Raw genomic sequence first — 15,093 nt, forward strand, 5'->3', positions numbered from 1 at the left:
CCTACCACCCCCTAAATCTCTCTCTCTCTCTCTCTCACACACACACACACACACGTGTGCAATGTTGGGAAAGGACAAACAGAAGCAAACTATAAGTTGTGAATATTATAATTAGGAAATATTAGTCTGAAAGTTAAAATAAACATTATTACAAACACGCATATTGCTATGATCTAAAAATGTAAAAGATATAGGGGATCCCTGGGTGGCGCAGTAGTTTGGCGCCTGCCTTTGGCCCAGGGCACGATCCTGGAGACCCGGGATCGAATCCCATGTCGGGCTCCCAGTGCATGGAGCCTGCTTCTCCCTCTGCCTGTGTCTCTGCCTCTCTCTCTCTGTGTGACTATCATAAATAAATAAAAATTAAAAAAAAAAAAAAAAAAGATATGGGAGCACCCAGTTGGCTCAGGGGGTAGGCATCTAACTATTGATCTTGGGGTCGTGAGCTCGAGCCCCACCTTGTGAGATAGAGTTCGCTTAATAAAAAGAAAAAAGGGCAAGATGGATAAGTGATTAAGAAAGAATGTGTTATGTTTTTAAGATTAAAGACCTGATTTAAAAAAAAAAAAAAAAAAAAAAAGACCTGATTTAACTGTAACTATCTGGCAGAGGCACTAAACAAATATCTGCGTAGATTTAAAATGACTAAAGTACAAGTTCCTAATTGAAGGCTAAGTAGTTCACGTAAAAGGTGTGCATGCACACACATGATTAAGTATTTTGGTGACTGAAACAAAGTGTTTTCTATTCTGGTTTTATTTACCTACCATGACCATGAACTTCAATTGCTCATTTTTTTCTAGGTCAAGGCAGGGTTACTTTTTTTTTTTTTTTTTAGGGTTACTTTTTTTTTTAACCTCAAGACTTTCAATTCCTACTACCATCCTTGCCAGAGCCTACTTCAAAGACCAACATAAGGTACGTTTCTAAAAAATTAAATCCATTTTAGGGCGCCTGGCTTGCTCAGTTGCTGAAGTGTGCAACTCTTGATCTCGGGGTTTTGAGGGTTTTCTTTTTTTAAGATTTTATTTATTTATTCATGAGAGACACAGAAAGAGAGAGGCAGACACGGGCAGAAGGAGAAGCAGGCTTCATGCAGGGAGCCCAACGTGGGACTCGATCCCAGGTCTCCAGGATCACGCCCCGGGCTGAAGGTGGCACTAAACCGCTGAGCCACCCAGGCTGCCCGGGGTTTTGAGTTTAAGACCCATGTTGGTTGTAGAGATAACTTAAAAAATTAAACCTTTAAAAAATAATAAAAAATTAAATGCATTTACACGTGAGGCTATTTGGTTCTCTGTTGCCTTTGGCATTGCTGGATCAGGAAAGCAAGCTGTGCTCCAGAGCACAGCGATGTCCCTGTTGCAGAGCCCAAGTATTTCCTCCATTTTCAGTCCAACCTATCACAGATGTCACACCAACAGACTTCAAAATTGCAGAGTCGGGGGATCCCTGGGTGGCACAGCGGTTTGGCGCCTGCCTTTGGCCCAGGGCGCGATCCTGGAGATCCAGGATCGAATCCCACGTCGGACTCCCGGTGCATGGAGCCTGCTTCTCCCTCTGCCTGTGTCTCTGCCTCTCTCTCTCTCTCACTGTGTGCCTATCATAAATAAATAAAAATTTTTTTTAAAAATTGCAGAGTCGGGACATCAGAGTGGCTCAGTGGTTGAGGGTCTGCCTTTGGCTCAGGTCGTGATCCCAGGGCCCTGAGATCCAGGTCCTCGGACTCCCCGCAGGGAGCCTGCTTCTCCCTCTGCTGTGTTTCTGTGTGTCTCTCATGAATAAATAAATAAAATATTTTAAAAATAAAATAAATAAAATCTGCAGAGTGTCTTGTGGGAAGCAGAGAAAGGAATAAGAATTAAGCAAGGCATCAAATTGCTTCACAAATACACTGTCTCCAATAAAAGATAAGACAGCTGGATAGACAAGAGCAAAGTATACATGTTAAGACACAAAGTCTGTCAAATTCAACTTTACTGGCTTCTCAGGGCCATTCCTGAAGGTGTGGTCAAGACAGACACAGCCCTCCGTAACTAAAACATCACATTCATATTTTAAACAGTGTTACCAAGTCTCAAATTTCAAGGGCCACATTTACAGTTTTTGCCTTATTCTCATACCACTCATCCCCATAATTTATTATTCTTACATCAGACTTGTTGTTTTACTTAATAGTTCTTGTACTTCACTCTAAGCAACCGAAATAAGTGAATTTGGTAGCCAGCTTTATATTTTTTATCCTTGAAGTACAATATTCATGCACAGTAACTGAAAAATAATGTGCCACCCCACCCATGAGTCTGTCTGTGTAGCACACTTTAGAAAACACTGTTTGGGGAAGAGCAAAAAAAAAGTGCCCAAAAAACACTATTTGGGGCAGTGGCAGAAAAAAAGCTTATTAATAACATATTAGGTATTTCTTCAATACAACAATCTTTAGTCTCTCTTCTGAGCTCACAGGTTATCAAGGCTGATGATGCTTTGGATAGAGTGGCTGGCTGGATGATAGAAGCTCTAGACCCCTTCAAAACAGATTGAAACTGTCACCGTCATAGGAAGGCTTCCCCAGGCCTGCCTGGGCTCTAGAAGTGAGAGGCCAAGTTAAGTGCATTTCTTAACCAAGCTGAAAAAATAATACTTTCCAACTCCAGGCTCTGCCTCGTGTGCAATAATGTAGGCGGTGTACGAGCTTAGCCAGCTGTATTTCCCAGGTACCCTTCAGACCTGGAACTAGCTATTCCCAGTACTTAATGTTACGACTGAATGCCTGAAAACATTTTTCCACTGCTGTTACATGACCTTTAAAAAAAATTTTAATGGTAATACCACCTTAGACTCTCATAAATTTGGGAGCTACATGGGCTTCTGCTAACAAGAGTCATCATAAAAATTACTAAAAAAAAAAAAAAAAAAAATACTGAGGAGGTGAAGTAGGCCATAAATAGTTTTAGGGAAGACTTCTTTTTAAATCTTGAAAAGTTCACTTAACTCTAGAGTTTCTAACCCCCAAAATATGTGTTAAGTCTGACCTCTGAGTCTATGTTTTTGACTCCAACCCTTGGATTTAGGACCAAGAAACTAACTCAGTAAAACACCTGAGATAATCATTCTGCGCCCGGCCAACCCTCCCCCTTCCACCTCACACATGTGCATCAATCACTCTCCTACATTACTACACCCCAAATCACCTTCAATGGTAAACACCTTTTAACACCAGGGCTGGCTAGTCCAAGGCCATCTGGCCACCAACTGTTGGCCACCTGATTACTGCTCAGAACCTAATCAATGAGGCATTTTATAGAGAGTCAGCTCTCAACCTAGATAAAGTAATCTGTAGCCACAGCTTCTTAATGGGATTTGCTTTAGGGATTAGGCAAGGAATTCCCTGATGGCTCATATTCTTGGTAAGGGTATGTTGAAAGTTTCAGCAGTGATTACTAACCCTTCCTCTTAACCTCACCCCTGCCACCCATACCTCCTGCCACTCCCAGACCCAATCTGCATGACTTTTTCAACTACAGAACACAGAACTAAGATGGCCCCGCCTAGTTTCAAGAACTCATCTGTCTCTTAATACCTTCAGAAGAGAAACCTTTCTAAACATAAGTCACTGCAGGGATTTTTACATCTCCCTTGAGTTCCCAGGCACTTTTGCAAAAGATAAATGGCTGGCTGTAACCTTTTGTCAATGTACAAAGAATTAGATCAAAAGTTAAACAAATGTAGGCAGAAGTCCTTGCAAATGGAATTCCCCAAGGGGGGGGGGGGGGGCGATGTTAAAATTCACTGGTTTCAGGCATTTCAGTGCCTCAAAAATAGTAATATTCCCTGTGTAGGGGGTGGGGTGAAATATTTACAGGAAACCAGTTCACTTTTTCACAGGGAAAGTCAAGTCACTAATACATCAGGAATTTTAGGACCTTCCCCTCCATCTCAAGTTCTCTTGTTGGCATTCAAGGCTTAGCAGGTGTGTGGTCATGAAAAAGTTGCAGCACCCATTTTATGGAAAGAAATCCCCCCTTCATCAATCTCTGGTAGCAGCTCAGAAAAAGCTCAAGAAACACCACCCCAAAAGCCACTGTTGCTGGAGTGAAGCACACCTTCTCTCACCTCCCTGGAGAGGGGAAGCCACAGCATCCCATCCATATTTCTCATGGGAACTCGTCATTCTCAATTATTTGCGTGCTTCCGCAACAAGACACTGTAACAGAGGCACACTCTTAAACGCTTGTATTACCCACACTGAAGTGAACTTGTTCATGAAAATTTATTGAATAGTCAAATTTCATTCTTAGGCAGGATATTAACTGCTACAAATTCAATGACTCTTACTAACTCCTCACTTAAAACATCTCCTTCCCAGGTTGGGTGTAGATGTTCCCCACCACCACCACCACCATCCCACACACACACACACCGTCTCTCCAAGGAATGATTCTGACAAAGCAGGTCTGGTTCTCCCAAAATGATTGTCAGCAGGCACACCTGGCCACAGACCACCAAAACATCAAGTAAAGGGCCTCCTTCCCCCTCTGCTAGGATTCCCCAAGGCGAGGGAGGGTGTGTGGAATCACAGGGCAGTTTCTATGATGGGGTGAGACTCTGCTGGGAACTGCAGGGAAACCACAACCATTATTACTCAGCCCAGACAGCTGCCAGGGAACCAGCGCTGCCTAAGAACTGAAGCTAAAATAGAGGTGGGAGGCTGTATTCCATTACTAAGCCCTGGAGTATTCACTCCCCCAGTTCATCCACATTTCAAGAATGTTTAAAACCCTGTAGTCAAAACCCTGATTATTTATAACTTAAACTACTGTGTAAAAGTGGAAACTTGACAAATAAAGACTTAAAGGGAATGGTGACAGGTAAGATAACACCAGAGAGGAAGCATTCATCACTCCCTTTTTGTGGCTTCTTCCAAAACCCCATCTCCAGTCCCTACTGAAAACAACTTGTATTACAGAAGTAGCTGATTCAAAGGGGAAATGAGTTTCCTGGTCTCCCAAGAGCTGTCCGTCGGTCTCATACACACATGCCTGTAACTTTGCATCAAGTAGAATACGTGGTTTGAAGCAGAGAAGGAAAACACAAAGGCACGCAGCAGGCTACACAACAGGCAGGACGAGATGCCTTCAAGGTAGCAGAGATCCAGGACAGAGTTCAGGGCAGGGTCCCCTACCGTCCCGGAGGCTTCATCTCAAACCCAAGGGGCTTCAGAGAGGAGAGAAAGGGATCCAGGGGCCCTGGAGGCCATGAGCCACGACCCGGTCGGGTGAAGTCTACCCGCCCCCGCCCTCGGCCCCGCGTCCAGGTGGGGCAGCAGCAGCAGCAACAGGAGGCCCAGCACGCGCTCCCACGCTCATCCCCCGGGACCCGCGTCGCAGCCGCGCGGACTCGAGAGGGGACTTACGCGGAGCCAGCCTGACAGCTCCCGCCCGGGTGGGAACCCGCGATCTCCTCGCACCGGCATCTCGGGCGCACGTCCCGCTCGGGCCCGCGCTCCGCCGATCCGTCCTCGGACCCGACGCCGGGGCTGCGCGGCCGCGGGGCTGCGGACTGCGGGGCGGCCGGGCCGCGGGGCCCACCCCTTTGTCCCGCCCCCGCCCCCGCCCCCGCCCCCGCGCCGGCCGCGGGACCCGGGAAACTCTCAAATGGGCCGCTACCACCCCCGCGCGGCCGGGGGGAGGCGAGGGCCCGCCCAGGCCAATCCGCGGGGCCCCGGCCGGCCGCCGCACCGGCGACTCCTGGCGGGGGACGGGCGGGGGCGGCGGCGGCGAGGGCGGGGGCCCCGAGGTCCGAGCGCCCCGCGGCCCCCACGCCGTCCCCCCCCCCCGGGCGGCGCGATGGTTCGCTCCGCGGCGCGCACAGGCCGGCAGGTCCGGGTCCTGGAGCGCCCGGGGCGGGGGGCGGGGGGCGGCTGCGCGCGGGGCCGTCTGTCCCGGGCTCCCCCTAGGAGCTCGCGTGCGCACCGCACCGGCCCCCGCGCTGTCTGCGGAGGTGGGCGGCGCCCCTGCGGCTCCCTTCCGAAAGGGAGGGGAGGGGAACCCCACGTTTTGTGCGCTGCCTGGAGGCCTGCACGGCGTCGCGCCGCACGCCCCGGCCCAGCCGCTGGCCCCCCGGCCCCGAGGCCGCCGCACGCTCGCCCGAAACAAACCACGACTTCTGAGGAGCGTCAACTCCAGGTGTGTATCTCCTTGGCCCATTTCCAGCCACTCCAATAAAGAGATTCGAACGCCTCTCTCATCGGCAGCTTCCAGAAGGCTACCGGCAGGTCACACGTGCTAATCCAGCAGGATTTATTTAATTCAGCTCAGTACAGTTACTCCTTGTAGAGTTGTGTGTGCAAAGAACTGCACAAGAGAAGGCAAGGCTTCCTTATTTTAGGGACACGGAAGTGATTCCGAGACTCAAAACAGGTACACGGACTAAAAATACAACTTTGGGTTTGAAACCTTAAGGGAACCAACCATGTAAGAGAAAAAATTGCGGACCCCACCCTGCGCTTCCCTTAAAATTGCTTCCCCTTAAAGCAAAACTCGGCCTAGGCTCACAAGTGGAAGGTAAAGGTGTAAAGGTCTGGCCTGACCCGCTGATGAGATGCAGATGCTGGGATGCTGGGCTCTCTCTCTCTCTCTGAAAAGTTGCTTCACTTCCTGCCGAATCAAAACAAGTTTGGCAGTTTATGTGGAAAAACAAGTCCAGCAGATGCCTCTCCGAAAGTGTTAGGCTTCTGGCCTCCTTTGGGGTAGCTAAGTGCATGCCTCTGGATAAAAAGCACTGTTGAGTAACATTTCCCCCTCTGCCTCAAGTCTCCAGACCCTGGACGTTTAGGTTGTCTTCCGGATGTGAGGCATTTATCCTCCTGACCTAAGCGCGATGTAAAAAATGTTTCCCAAATTAGGTAGTGCCAACGTAACCATGATAGCCTTTGTGAACTGGTCGCACCTTAGTGATGTGAGCTTTCATTAGCATTTAAAAAAGAAGACAGGAATCTGGAATGTAGCACTCACATCCGATGAAGGATTTCCTTTTTCTCTCTCTAGAGATGCACTGTCCAATACAATAACTACATCCCACAGGTGGGTATTTAATACATTTTAATTTAAATTAACTAAAATGCAAAAAAATAATAAAAATAATATATTAACTAAAATGCGAGGAAATTACAGTATCAGTTTCTTCATCATACTAGTCACCTTTCCAGTGCTCAGTGGCCACACGCAGCTCATGGCTACCATACTAGACAGTGCAGATAAAGAATATTTCTACCATTGCAGAAAGTTCTATAGAACTACACTGCTCCAAATAATGAAATACTCTTACACTAGAAATACTATTCTTCTGACACAATGCCTGACACAGATTAACAATAAATAGTTGTTGAAAAAGATAACTCGATTAGTACACTAGCAGTGCTGGTAGAAGTTACAAACAAATACAACTTTTTTGAAAGAGCAATTAATAGTACATATTTTTCACATGTGGGTTGCACATTTGAACCCCACTCCTGGAATGTGTTTCTCCAAAGAACTTTTTTTTTTTTTAAGATATTTATTTATTTATTCATGAGAGACACGGAGACATAGGGAGAGGAGGAAGCAGGCTCCCTGCAGGGAGCCTGATATGGGACTGTACCCCAGGACCCCGGGATCAGGACCTGAGCCAAAGGCAGACTCTCAACCACTGATCCATCCAGGTGCCCTCTCCAAAGAACTTCTATCAAACAATTACTGAACCACTTCTATCAAGCCAGACCCTCTGATAAAAGACTTAGGCTCTCACATTGGGGAGCTCAGTCTATTACAGCAAACGCTCAGTAAAAAAACTAAGTGCTGGGATTCCTGGAAAGCTCAGGGTACTCTGGGGACCTTGGGGGAGGGGTTCTTCACCCAGACTAGGGGAATGGGGTTTAGGGAAGGCTTTCCAAACATGAGGTTGCATACAGGAATGAATTTGTGAGACAAAAAGAGGGGGGAAATGTTTCCAGGTGAAGGGACTAAATACAAGTGGAGAAATAAGGAATGAAGAGACCACAGACTTGCCCTTCAGTGCCAGGAGGGGAGATTGCCCAGGCAGGCAGGGGCTGCCTTCTCCTGTGAACACAGCAGAAGTGGGATTAGATTGGCAAAGATGAATGTGCCAGGTGGGGGTGAGGGGAGGGGTGTCAGTAAGAATGACAAAACCAGCAAAAAAAATGCAATTTTTTGTGGGAAGGCTGGTGATAGATGACATGGCTATCAGGCAGCGTTAGACAAAAAGGAACCATTTCTAGAGAAATCAAGGGAGTGTAATCAGCAGGCTGGTTGACTGCCTGATTACAAATGACGTAAGGAAGAGGGAAGTGAGTCTAAGGTGACTCTCGGGTTTCTGGCTTGCAGAGTAGATGACGGTATCTCTACCAGAGAATGCAGGAGTGGGAGCAGATCTTGGGAGGGGCTGGAGGAAAGATGGTGAGTTTAGTTAAGGACTGAGTTTCAAGGGCTATGGGTCATGCAGGTGGAGATGTTCAATTGTCTACTAGGCACTAGTCATTGATGAGTACTTGGGCAGCGAGCTCTCTGGGATGGAGGAAGAGATTTGAGAATTGTCAATGTATCAAGAAAGCCAAAGTCAGGGGAGGAAGGGAGACTATTCAGAGACACCATGTAGATTGAGGCAGCAGAGGATTAAAGATAGGACCCATCCAGCCTCTTTTCATAATAACCCTTATTGTGACAGGCAAAAAAAAAAAAAAAAAAAAAGATAGGACCCATCTCTGGAAATGCCAATATGTAGGGGGCAAGCTCAGATCCCCTGAGCAGAGACCAAAGAGGAACTGTCAGAAAGGGAAGAAAAACCTCTCTGGGGCAGCATCCACAAAGTCAAAGGAAGAATGAATTTCAGGCAGGGGAGAGTTGCCAGCAACATGCACCAGTGAGGAGGTCAGTCAAGGTGAGAACAGGAGATGCTCACCAAGAAGACCAGTGCTCATCTTGGCCAGAGCTGTTTCCCTGGAAAGATGAGACTAGAGGCCAGACTTCCGTGGCTGACTGGTAGGTGAGGCACTTCATGCCAGGTTATAGTAACAAAGGATGGAAACCAACAATATCCAAAAATAGACAGCTACTGAATTACAGCAGATCCACTGAATTGGCCTAGCAAGCTGTCATTTAAAATTACAGGTCTATCCAGCAATGAGAATAATAATATAATAACCAATGAAAAAGAACACAAATTTTACCTACCCAATGATGGCAATGAAGAAATTATGAAAAAACATATGAATGAATTGGAAAGCAAATGGGAACATGATTTGGTGACAGGCTGGGGCTTCATGTATTTCTCTTTTCAAATCGTAGTTATTGTTTGTGCCATATTGTTTGTGTAATGGACAGGTTTTCAGTATTTTTCAGTATGCATTACAATGTACAAAATCTTCGTAACAAGTTGGTCAGAAGACCTCAAATTAATTGCAATAAGCTAAATACTTTTCATCAGGGCAGCCCTGGTGGTGCAGCAGTTTGGCGCCGCCTGCAGCCTGTGATCCTGGAGACCCGGGATCGAGTCCCACATCGGGCTCCCTGCATGGAGCCTGCTTCTCCCTCTGCCTGTGTCTCTGCCTCTCTCCCTCTCTCTCTCTGTGTCTGTGAGTAAATAAATAAAATCTTTAAAAATAAATAAATAAATACTTTTCATCAGATTTCCTCAAGAATGTTAAGATTTGGAGATATATATATATATGTGTGTATATATATATAAATACACACATACTCACATATAGACATATACACACACATACATATAGACAGACACGTATATGGGTATATATACATATATATTTGCAGTATAGTTATAAAGTGTCATTAAATGGGAACAAAGGGATCTGACATTGAAAAGTTTACAGAAGGGGGACACCTGGGTGGCTCAGTCAGTTGAGCATCTGCCTTTGGGTCAGGTCATGATCTCAGGGTCCTGGGATAGAGCCCCAAGTGGAGAGCCTGCTTTTCCCTCTCCTCCCCACTCACATGCTCTCTCTCACTATCTCTGTTCCTATCTCTGTGTCTCTCGCAAAATATAGAAGTAAAGTCTTAAAAAAAAAAAAAAAAAAAAGAGGGGAACCCGGGTGGCTCAGTGGTTGAGTGTCTGCCTTCGGCTCAGGTTGTGATCCTGGGGTCCTGGGATCGAGTCCTGCATCGGGCTCCCTGCATGGAGCCTGCTTCTCCCTCTGCTTGTGTCTCTGATTCTCTCTGTGTGTCTCTCATGAATAAATTAAATCTTTACTTAAAAAAAAAAAAAAGCAAAATTTACAGGGTAACTGAACAATGTAGTTGGCCTGTACAAAGAATGGCTGACTGCAATCACAGAGACACTTTTCCACCACAAACATTTCCTGAAGCCTCCCATGTACCCTGGGGCAGATACAAAAAAAAACGACAAAGACGATATATACTGGGGCGGGGCGGAGTGGGTGGTGCTTGCTCACAGTGTGATGAAGACAGAACCAAGTAAACAAATGATGGTAAGGCAGGAGACTTGCCCAAGTGGGGAATGATTAACATGCGGAGACCACGGTTAACACTCAGCCCGAGGGAGGGGCCCCTTTCAGGAGACAGGCCTGGCCTGCCCTCACCTCCCCTACGGTGGCCTCTTCTCTGCTGGCCTCTCCCACCCTTCTCAGTCCAAACGGGCATCCCAGCAGACGTGCATGTACAGTTAGAAGATTCTGTCCACAAGGACCCACCTGAACTAACATTCAGGAGAAAAGCATCGAAAGTCCTGTTCTGCCCTTCACATCTTCACTTTTACTTATTTGGTATTCTCCTGCTTACTTTCATTTTTTTAAAAGATTTTATTTATTAATGAGAGATATATAGAGAGAGGCAGAGAAAGAAAAGCGGGCTTCATGCAGGCAGCCCGACGTGGGACTCGATCTTGGGACTCCAGGATCATGCCCTGGGCCAAAGGCAGGCACCAAACCGCTGAGCCACCCAGGGATCCCTCCTGCTTACTTTCAAAGTGTGTTAAAGTACTCCTCTTTGAGAGGGGGGGTGACTAGCTACTCTAAGTATCCCAAATCCTTAGTTTCTAGTTAAAGCACTGAGACCTGTATATGGAACAGCTCCCAGTACCATATAATCCCATGTGACCCCCAAGCCCCACAGAAAAACAGACTTCTCATTGAGATTCCTCATCCAGATCTATGATGGTCCTATAAATCCGATACAATGCAGCGAAGTTCACTGAAAGTGTAACAGTCATAGGTCTGTACACATTGCAGAGAAAGCAAATTATTTTTAAACTAGCCTTCAGCACTTGAGAATTATGCAAAGAACAGATGACTGCATTTATAATCCACAAGAAAACCTCTCAGGTTCACCTCAGCCTTCTGGGCAACTCAAGACTCTTGCTTTACCTTTGGAAACACTGTGTTTCTAGTTCACCGACAAGCACTTTGCAGATTCCCTGGCTTCAGGATTGTTCCCATATCTCAGTATTATGCAGGAAGAGCAGAAAGCTGCCTCTAGTTTACCACTTTACAAAACATCCAGGTATCTACATGTTAGTGTCTCCAAGGACAATGCCAATTTTTTTTTTTTTTTTTTTTTTTTTGACAATGCCAATTTTCACATAGCCATCCGTTCAGGACACGGTAACGGAGGTGTTAACACTATTGATAGTGTTCCATAGTTAAGACTGTTTTGTTTATTTTCTATTCCAGTGAGTTTTTTGGGGGGGAGAAAAAAGATGCTCATTATAAAGCATTCGGAGCAGTTCAGAAAAGCACAAAGAAATGTAAAAATCATCTAAAATCCTAATAAACAGCTTCAACATAAGGTGAACATTCCAGACATATGTGCAAATATGGATAAAAGGCTAGCTACAAGAATACCCCAGGGACTGAAATAATTTAAACAAAAGTGAGATCTTATTACAGTGCTATTTTAATTTAAAAATAGTAAATAAGGGACGCCTGAGTGGCTGAGTGGTTGAGCGTCTTCCTTTGGCTCAGGTCATGATCCCGGAGTCCTGGAATCGAGTCCCGTGTCGGGCTCCCTGCATGGAGCCTGCTTCTCCCTCTGCCTGTGTCTCTGCCTCTCTCTCTGTGTGTCTCTCATGAATAAATAAAAATCTTTTAAAATAAATAAATAAATAATAGTAAATAAAATTCTGTTTGATATTGACAGAAAAAAATTGAACAAAAAAGTTCACGAACACAGGATATTTCTTCAACGTGATAATTATCCCCAAAAGATCATCTAAAGAGTAAAGATTAACTTCTCCTTAAGAATCTTTGCTAGTGGGATCCCTGGGTGGTGCAGCTGTTTAGCGCCTGCCTTTGGCCCAGGGCGTGATCCTGGAGACCGGGGATCAAATCCCACGTCGGGCTCCCGGTGCATGGAGCCTGCTTCTCCCTCTGCCTGTGTCTCTGCCTCTCTCTCTCTCTCTCTCTCTCTGTGATGACTATCAAAAAAAAAAAAAAAAAAGAATCTTTGGTAGTGAATTTCCAAAGACACTTCTAAAACATTAAGACATTAAGAGATTCAGGGCACCTGGGTGGCTCAGTGGTTGAGCATCACTTAGGTCGTGATCCCGGGGTCCTGGGATCGAGTCCCTCATCGAGCTCCCTCCCCATAGGAAGCCTGATTCTCCCTCAGCCTATGCCTCTGCCTCTCTCTCTCTCTCTGTCTCTCATGAATAAATGAATAAAATCTTGAATAAATACATAAAACATTAAGAGATTAGTATTTTAATGTATTAAAAATTACATGTTTGGGGGCACCTGGCTGGCTCAGTCAGTTAAGTGTCTGATTCTTGATTTCGGCTCAGGTTATATCTCAGGATCAAGATATCGAGCCCTGAGTCGGTCTCCATGCTCAGTGGGGAGTCTGTTTGAGATTCTCTCCCTCTCCCTCTGTTCCCCCACTCCCCACTCATATGCTCCCCCACAGGCTCTATCTCTCTCTCAAATAAATTAACTTTTTTTTAATTACATGTTTTAATTTTAGAAAGTTTCTCTTCCTCTAGGACTCGCCTCTTTGCTATCTCCCTCTATCCAACCTTGACTTTCCCAATCCATCCTCCCCAACAACCAGAGTGATCTTTTCATGAGGCAAATCAGATCTCCTACCTCTATCCTTTTAAGCCATCAAAATGTCACCAATCCAGACTTCTTGTCACAGCCTCTGTTACCGGCTAAATGTTTGTGTTTCCCCTAACCACCGCCTCCCACAAAGGGGTTGAAGTCCTAATCTGCTGGTAAGTGTTGGTATCTGGAGACGGGCCTCTGGGAGGGAGTTAGATTTTTTTTTTTTTTTAAGATTTTATTTATTTATCCATGAGAGACACAGAGAGAGAGAGGCAGAGACACAGGCAGAGGGAGAAGCAGAGGGAGAAGCAGGCTCCATGCAGGGAGCCCGATGTGGGACTCGATCCCGGGTGTCCAGGATCACACCCTGGGCCGAAGACAGCGCCAAACCGCTGAGCCACCTGGGCTGCCAGAGAGTCAGGTTTAGATTAGGTCATAAGATTTGGACCCTCATGATGAGATTTGTGGTCTTATACAAGAAAAAGAGAAAGGGGCATTGGGTGGCTCAATTGGTTGGGCATCTGACTCTTGGTTTTGGTTTACATGATGATCTCTGGGTGGTGGGATCAAGCCCCACATCTAGCTCCCCACTCAGTGGGGGGTCTGCATGAAGATTCTCTCCCATTGCCCCTCCCCCTCCCTCTCTCTCAAATAAATAAATAAATCTTTAAAAGAAAAAAAAAAAGAGTAAGAGCGAGATCTCTCTCCAGGCTCATGCTCCTAGGAAAGATCATGTGAGGACACGTGGAGAAGGCAGCTGCCAATAAGCCAGGAGGAGGGCCCCCACCAAAAGCCACGTCTGTCAGCACCCTGATCTTCATCTCTGTAGTCCCCAGAACTGTGAGAAACAAATGTCTGGTTGTTCAAACCACCTAGCCGATGGCATTTTGTCTTAGAGCACAAGCTGGGCTAAAAACAGCCTCCAAGTCGTACATGAATTGAACCTGCTGCCCTCTCCAAACTCAACTTCTCCTGGTCTCTTTCCAAGCTCACATCCTGGAGCCACACTGGCCTTTCTTTGTTGCTCCTGAGAGACCCCACCAAGCGCATTTCTGCTCTAGAGCCTTTGTTTGCGCTTCCTTGCCTAGACCACAGAGCCAGCTTCTGCTTAGATTTCTCTTTCTATCTAAAGCAGGAAGCATCCCTTGAGGTGGCAACCAGGAAGTGATGGCCTCAGGAGAGAGTCAAGTTTAAGTGAAAGCTAGGACACGGAGTCCAGCTGAGCATTTTGCTTATCATGAGGCAGACGTTTCAGAGAGCAGAGTGCAGGGGTATGAAAAGGTAGGGTTGGTGGGTTGTGTGGTTGGGCTAAGGGAAGCTGAGAGAAGGAACACAGCTCAACACAGCAAAGGACCTTGTATCCATGGCTCTCTCTTTTTAACTTTATTATTATCATTACTATTGATAAGACGGCAGCAGGGATGTTGTTATTACTACAATGAAAAGATGTTGGCGTGAGTGCCACAGTGAAAAAAACATCACTGGGGGAGAAAGTTCTCAGTTCTCAGTGGATGGTGGCTTTCAGTTTACCCTCTCCTCTTTCCGCCATTGGCACAAATCCCAAACCCCAGCCTTTCCTCCCAATGTGAGAACCTGGCAATGTTTCTGGGCACGATGGGTTTAGCTGGCTACAAAACTGACAGAAGAATTGGCTCTGCACCTCAGAGTCAGCTGTGGGCCGGATGGATTATGTGTCTGAGGAGGCCCTGGCCTGGTGCTGGGGAGACCGTGGGCTGACCTTGTGGTCCGGGCTCACAGGCAGGCTCCTAGGACGCCTACTGGGATGGTCTTAGTGCATCCAGGCTGGCAGGCAAGGTCAAGGCATACTCAGCCTGATGGGCAAGGGGTTGAGACAGGGCATAATCCAGCTCCCAGCCTGGAGATCCTAGAAGGACCTTTCGAAGCACGGTTTCGTCTAGACAGGCCCTGCCAGGGAGAGTGCTCTACACTGTGAAGGATCCTCCCCTCCTGGCAGGGTGCCCTAGGGCCTCAGAGGTGGGGTTTATTGAACTTCTGTTTACAAT

At 46.5% G+C, this 15,093-nt stretch overlaps 1 protein-coding gene and 1 long non-coding RNA gene across 13 annotated transcripts in view; one reads left to right on the forward strand and one right to left on the reverse strand.

Annotated features, from left to right (window-relative positions):
* TJP2 (tight junction protein 2) overlaps positions 1-15,093 on the reverse strand; it is a 124,456-nt gene that overhangs the window by 70,764 nt on the left and 38,599 nt on the right. For 2 of the 11 annotated variants that reach the window (XM_077907790.1, XM_077907739.1), the window contains exon 1: positions 5,414-5,563. The exons of 6 other annotated variants lie outside the window; for them this stretch is intronic. In XM_077907790.1, the coding sequence (XP_077763916.1) occupies positions 5,414-5,473 (60 nt within the window). In that variant the 5' untranslated portion in view covers positions 5,474-5,563. 3 more of the 11 variants (XM_077907757.1, XM_077907775.1, XM_077907809.1) reach the window with 3 other exon arrangements.
* Positions 6,211-15,093, forward strand: part of LOC144319572 (uncharacterized) — a 40,914-nt gene continuing 32,031 nt past the window's right edge. Inside the window, exon 1 of one of the 2 annotated variants that reach the window (XR_013385369.1) lies at positions 6,211-7,082. This is a non-coding gene — a long non-coding RNA (uncharacterized LOC144319572). The remainder of the gene's footprint in view (positions 7,083-15,093) is intronic. The other variant, XR_013385368.1, reaches the window with a different exon arrangement.

This window comes from Canis aureus, chromosome 1 (assembly GCF_053574225.1).
Source record: "Canis aureus isolate CA01 chromosome 1, VMU_Caureus_v.1.0, whole genome shotgun sequence".
Taxonomy (NCBI): domain Eukaryota; kingdom Metazoa; phylum Chordata; class Mammalia; order Carnivora; family Canidae; genus Canis; species Canis aureus.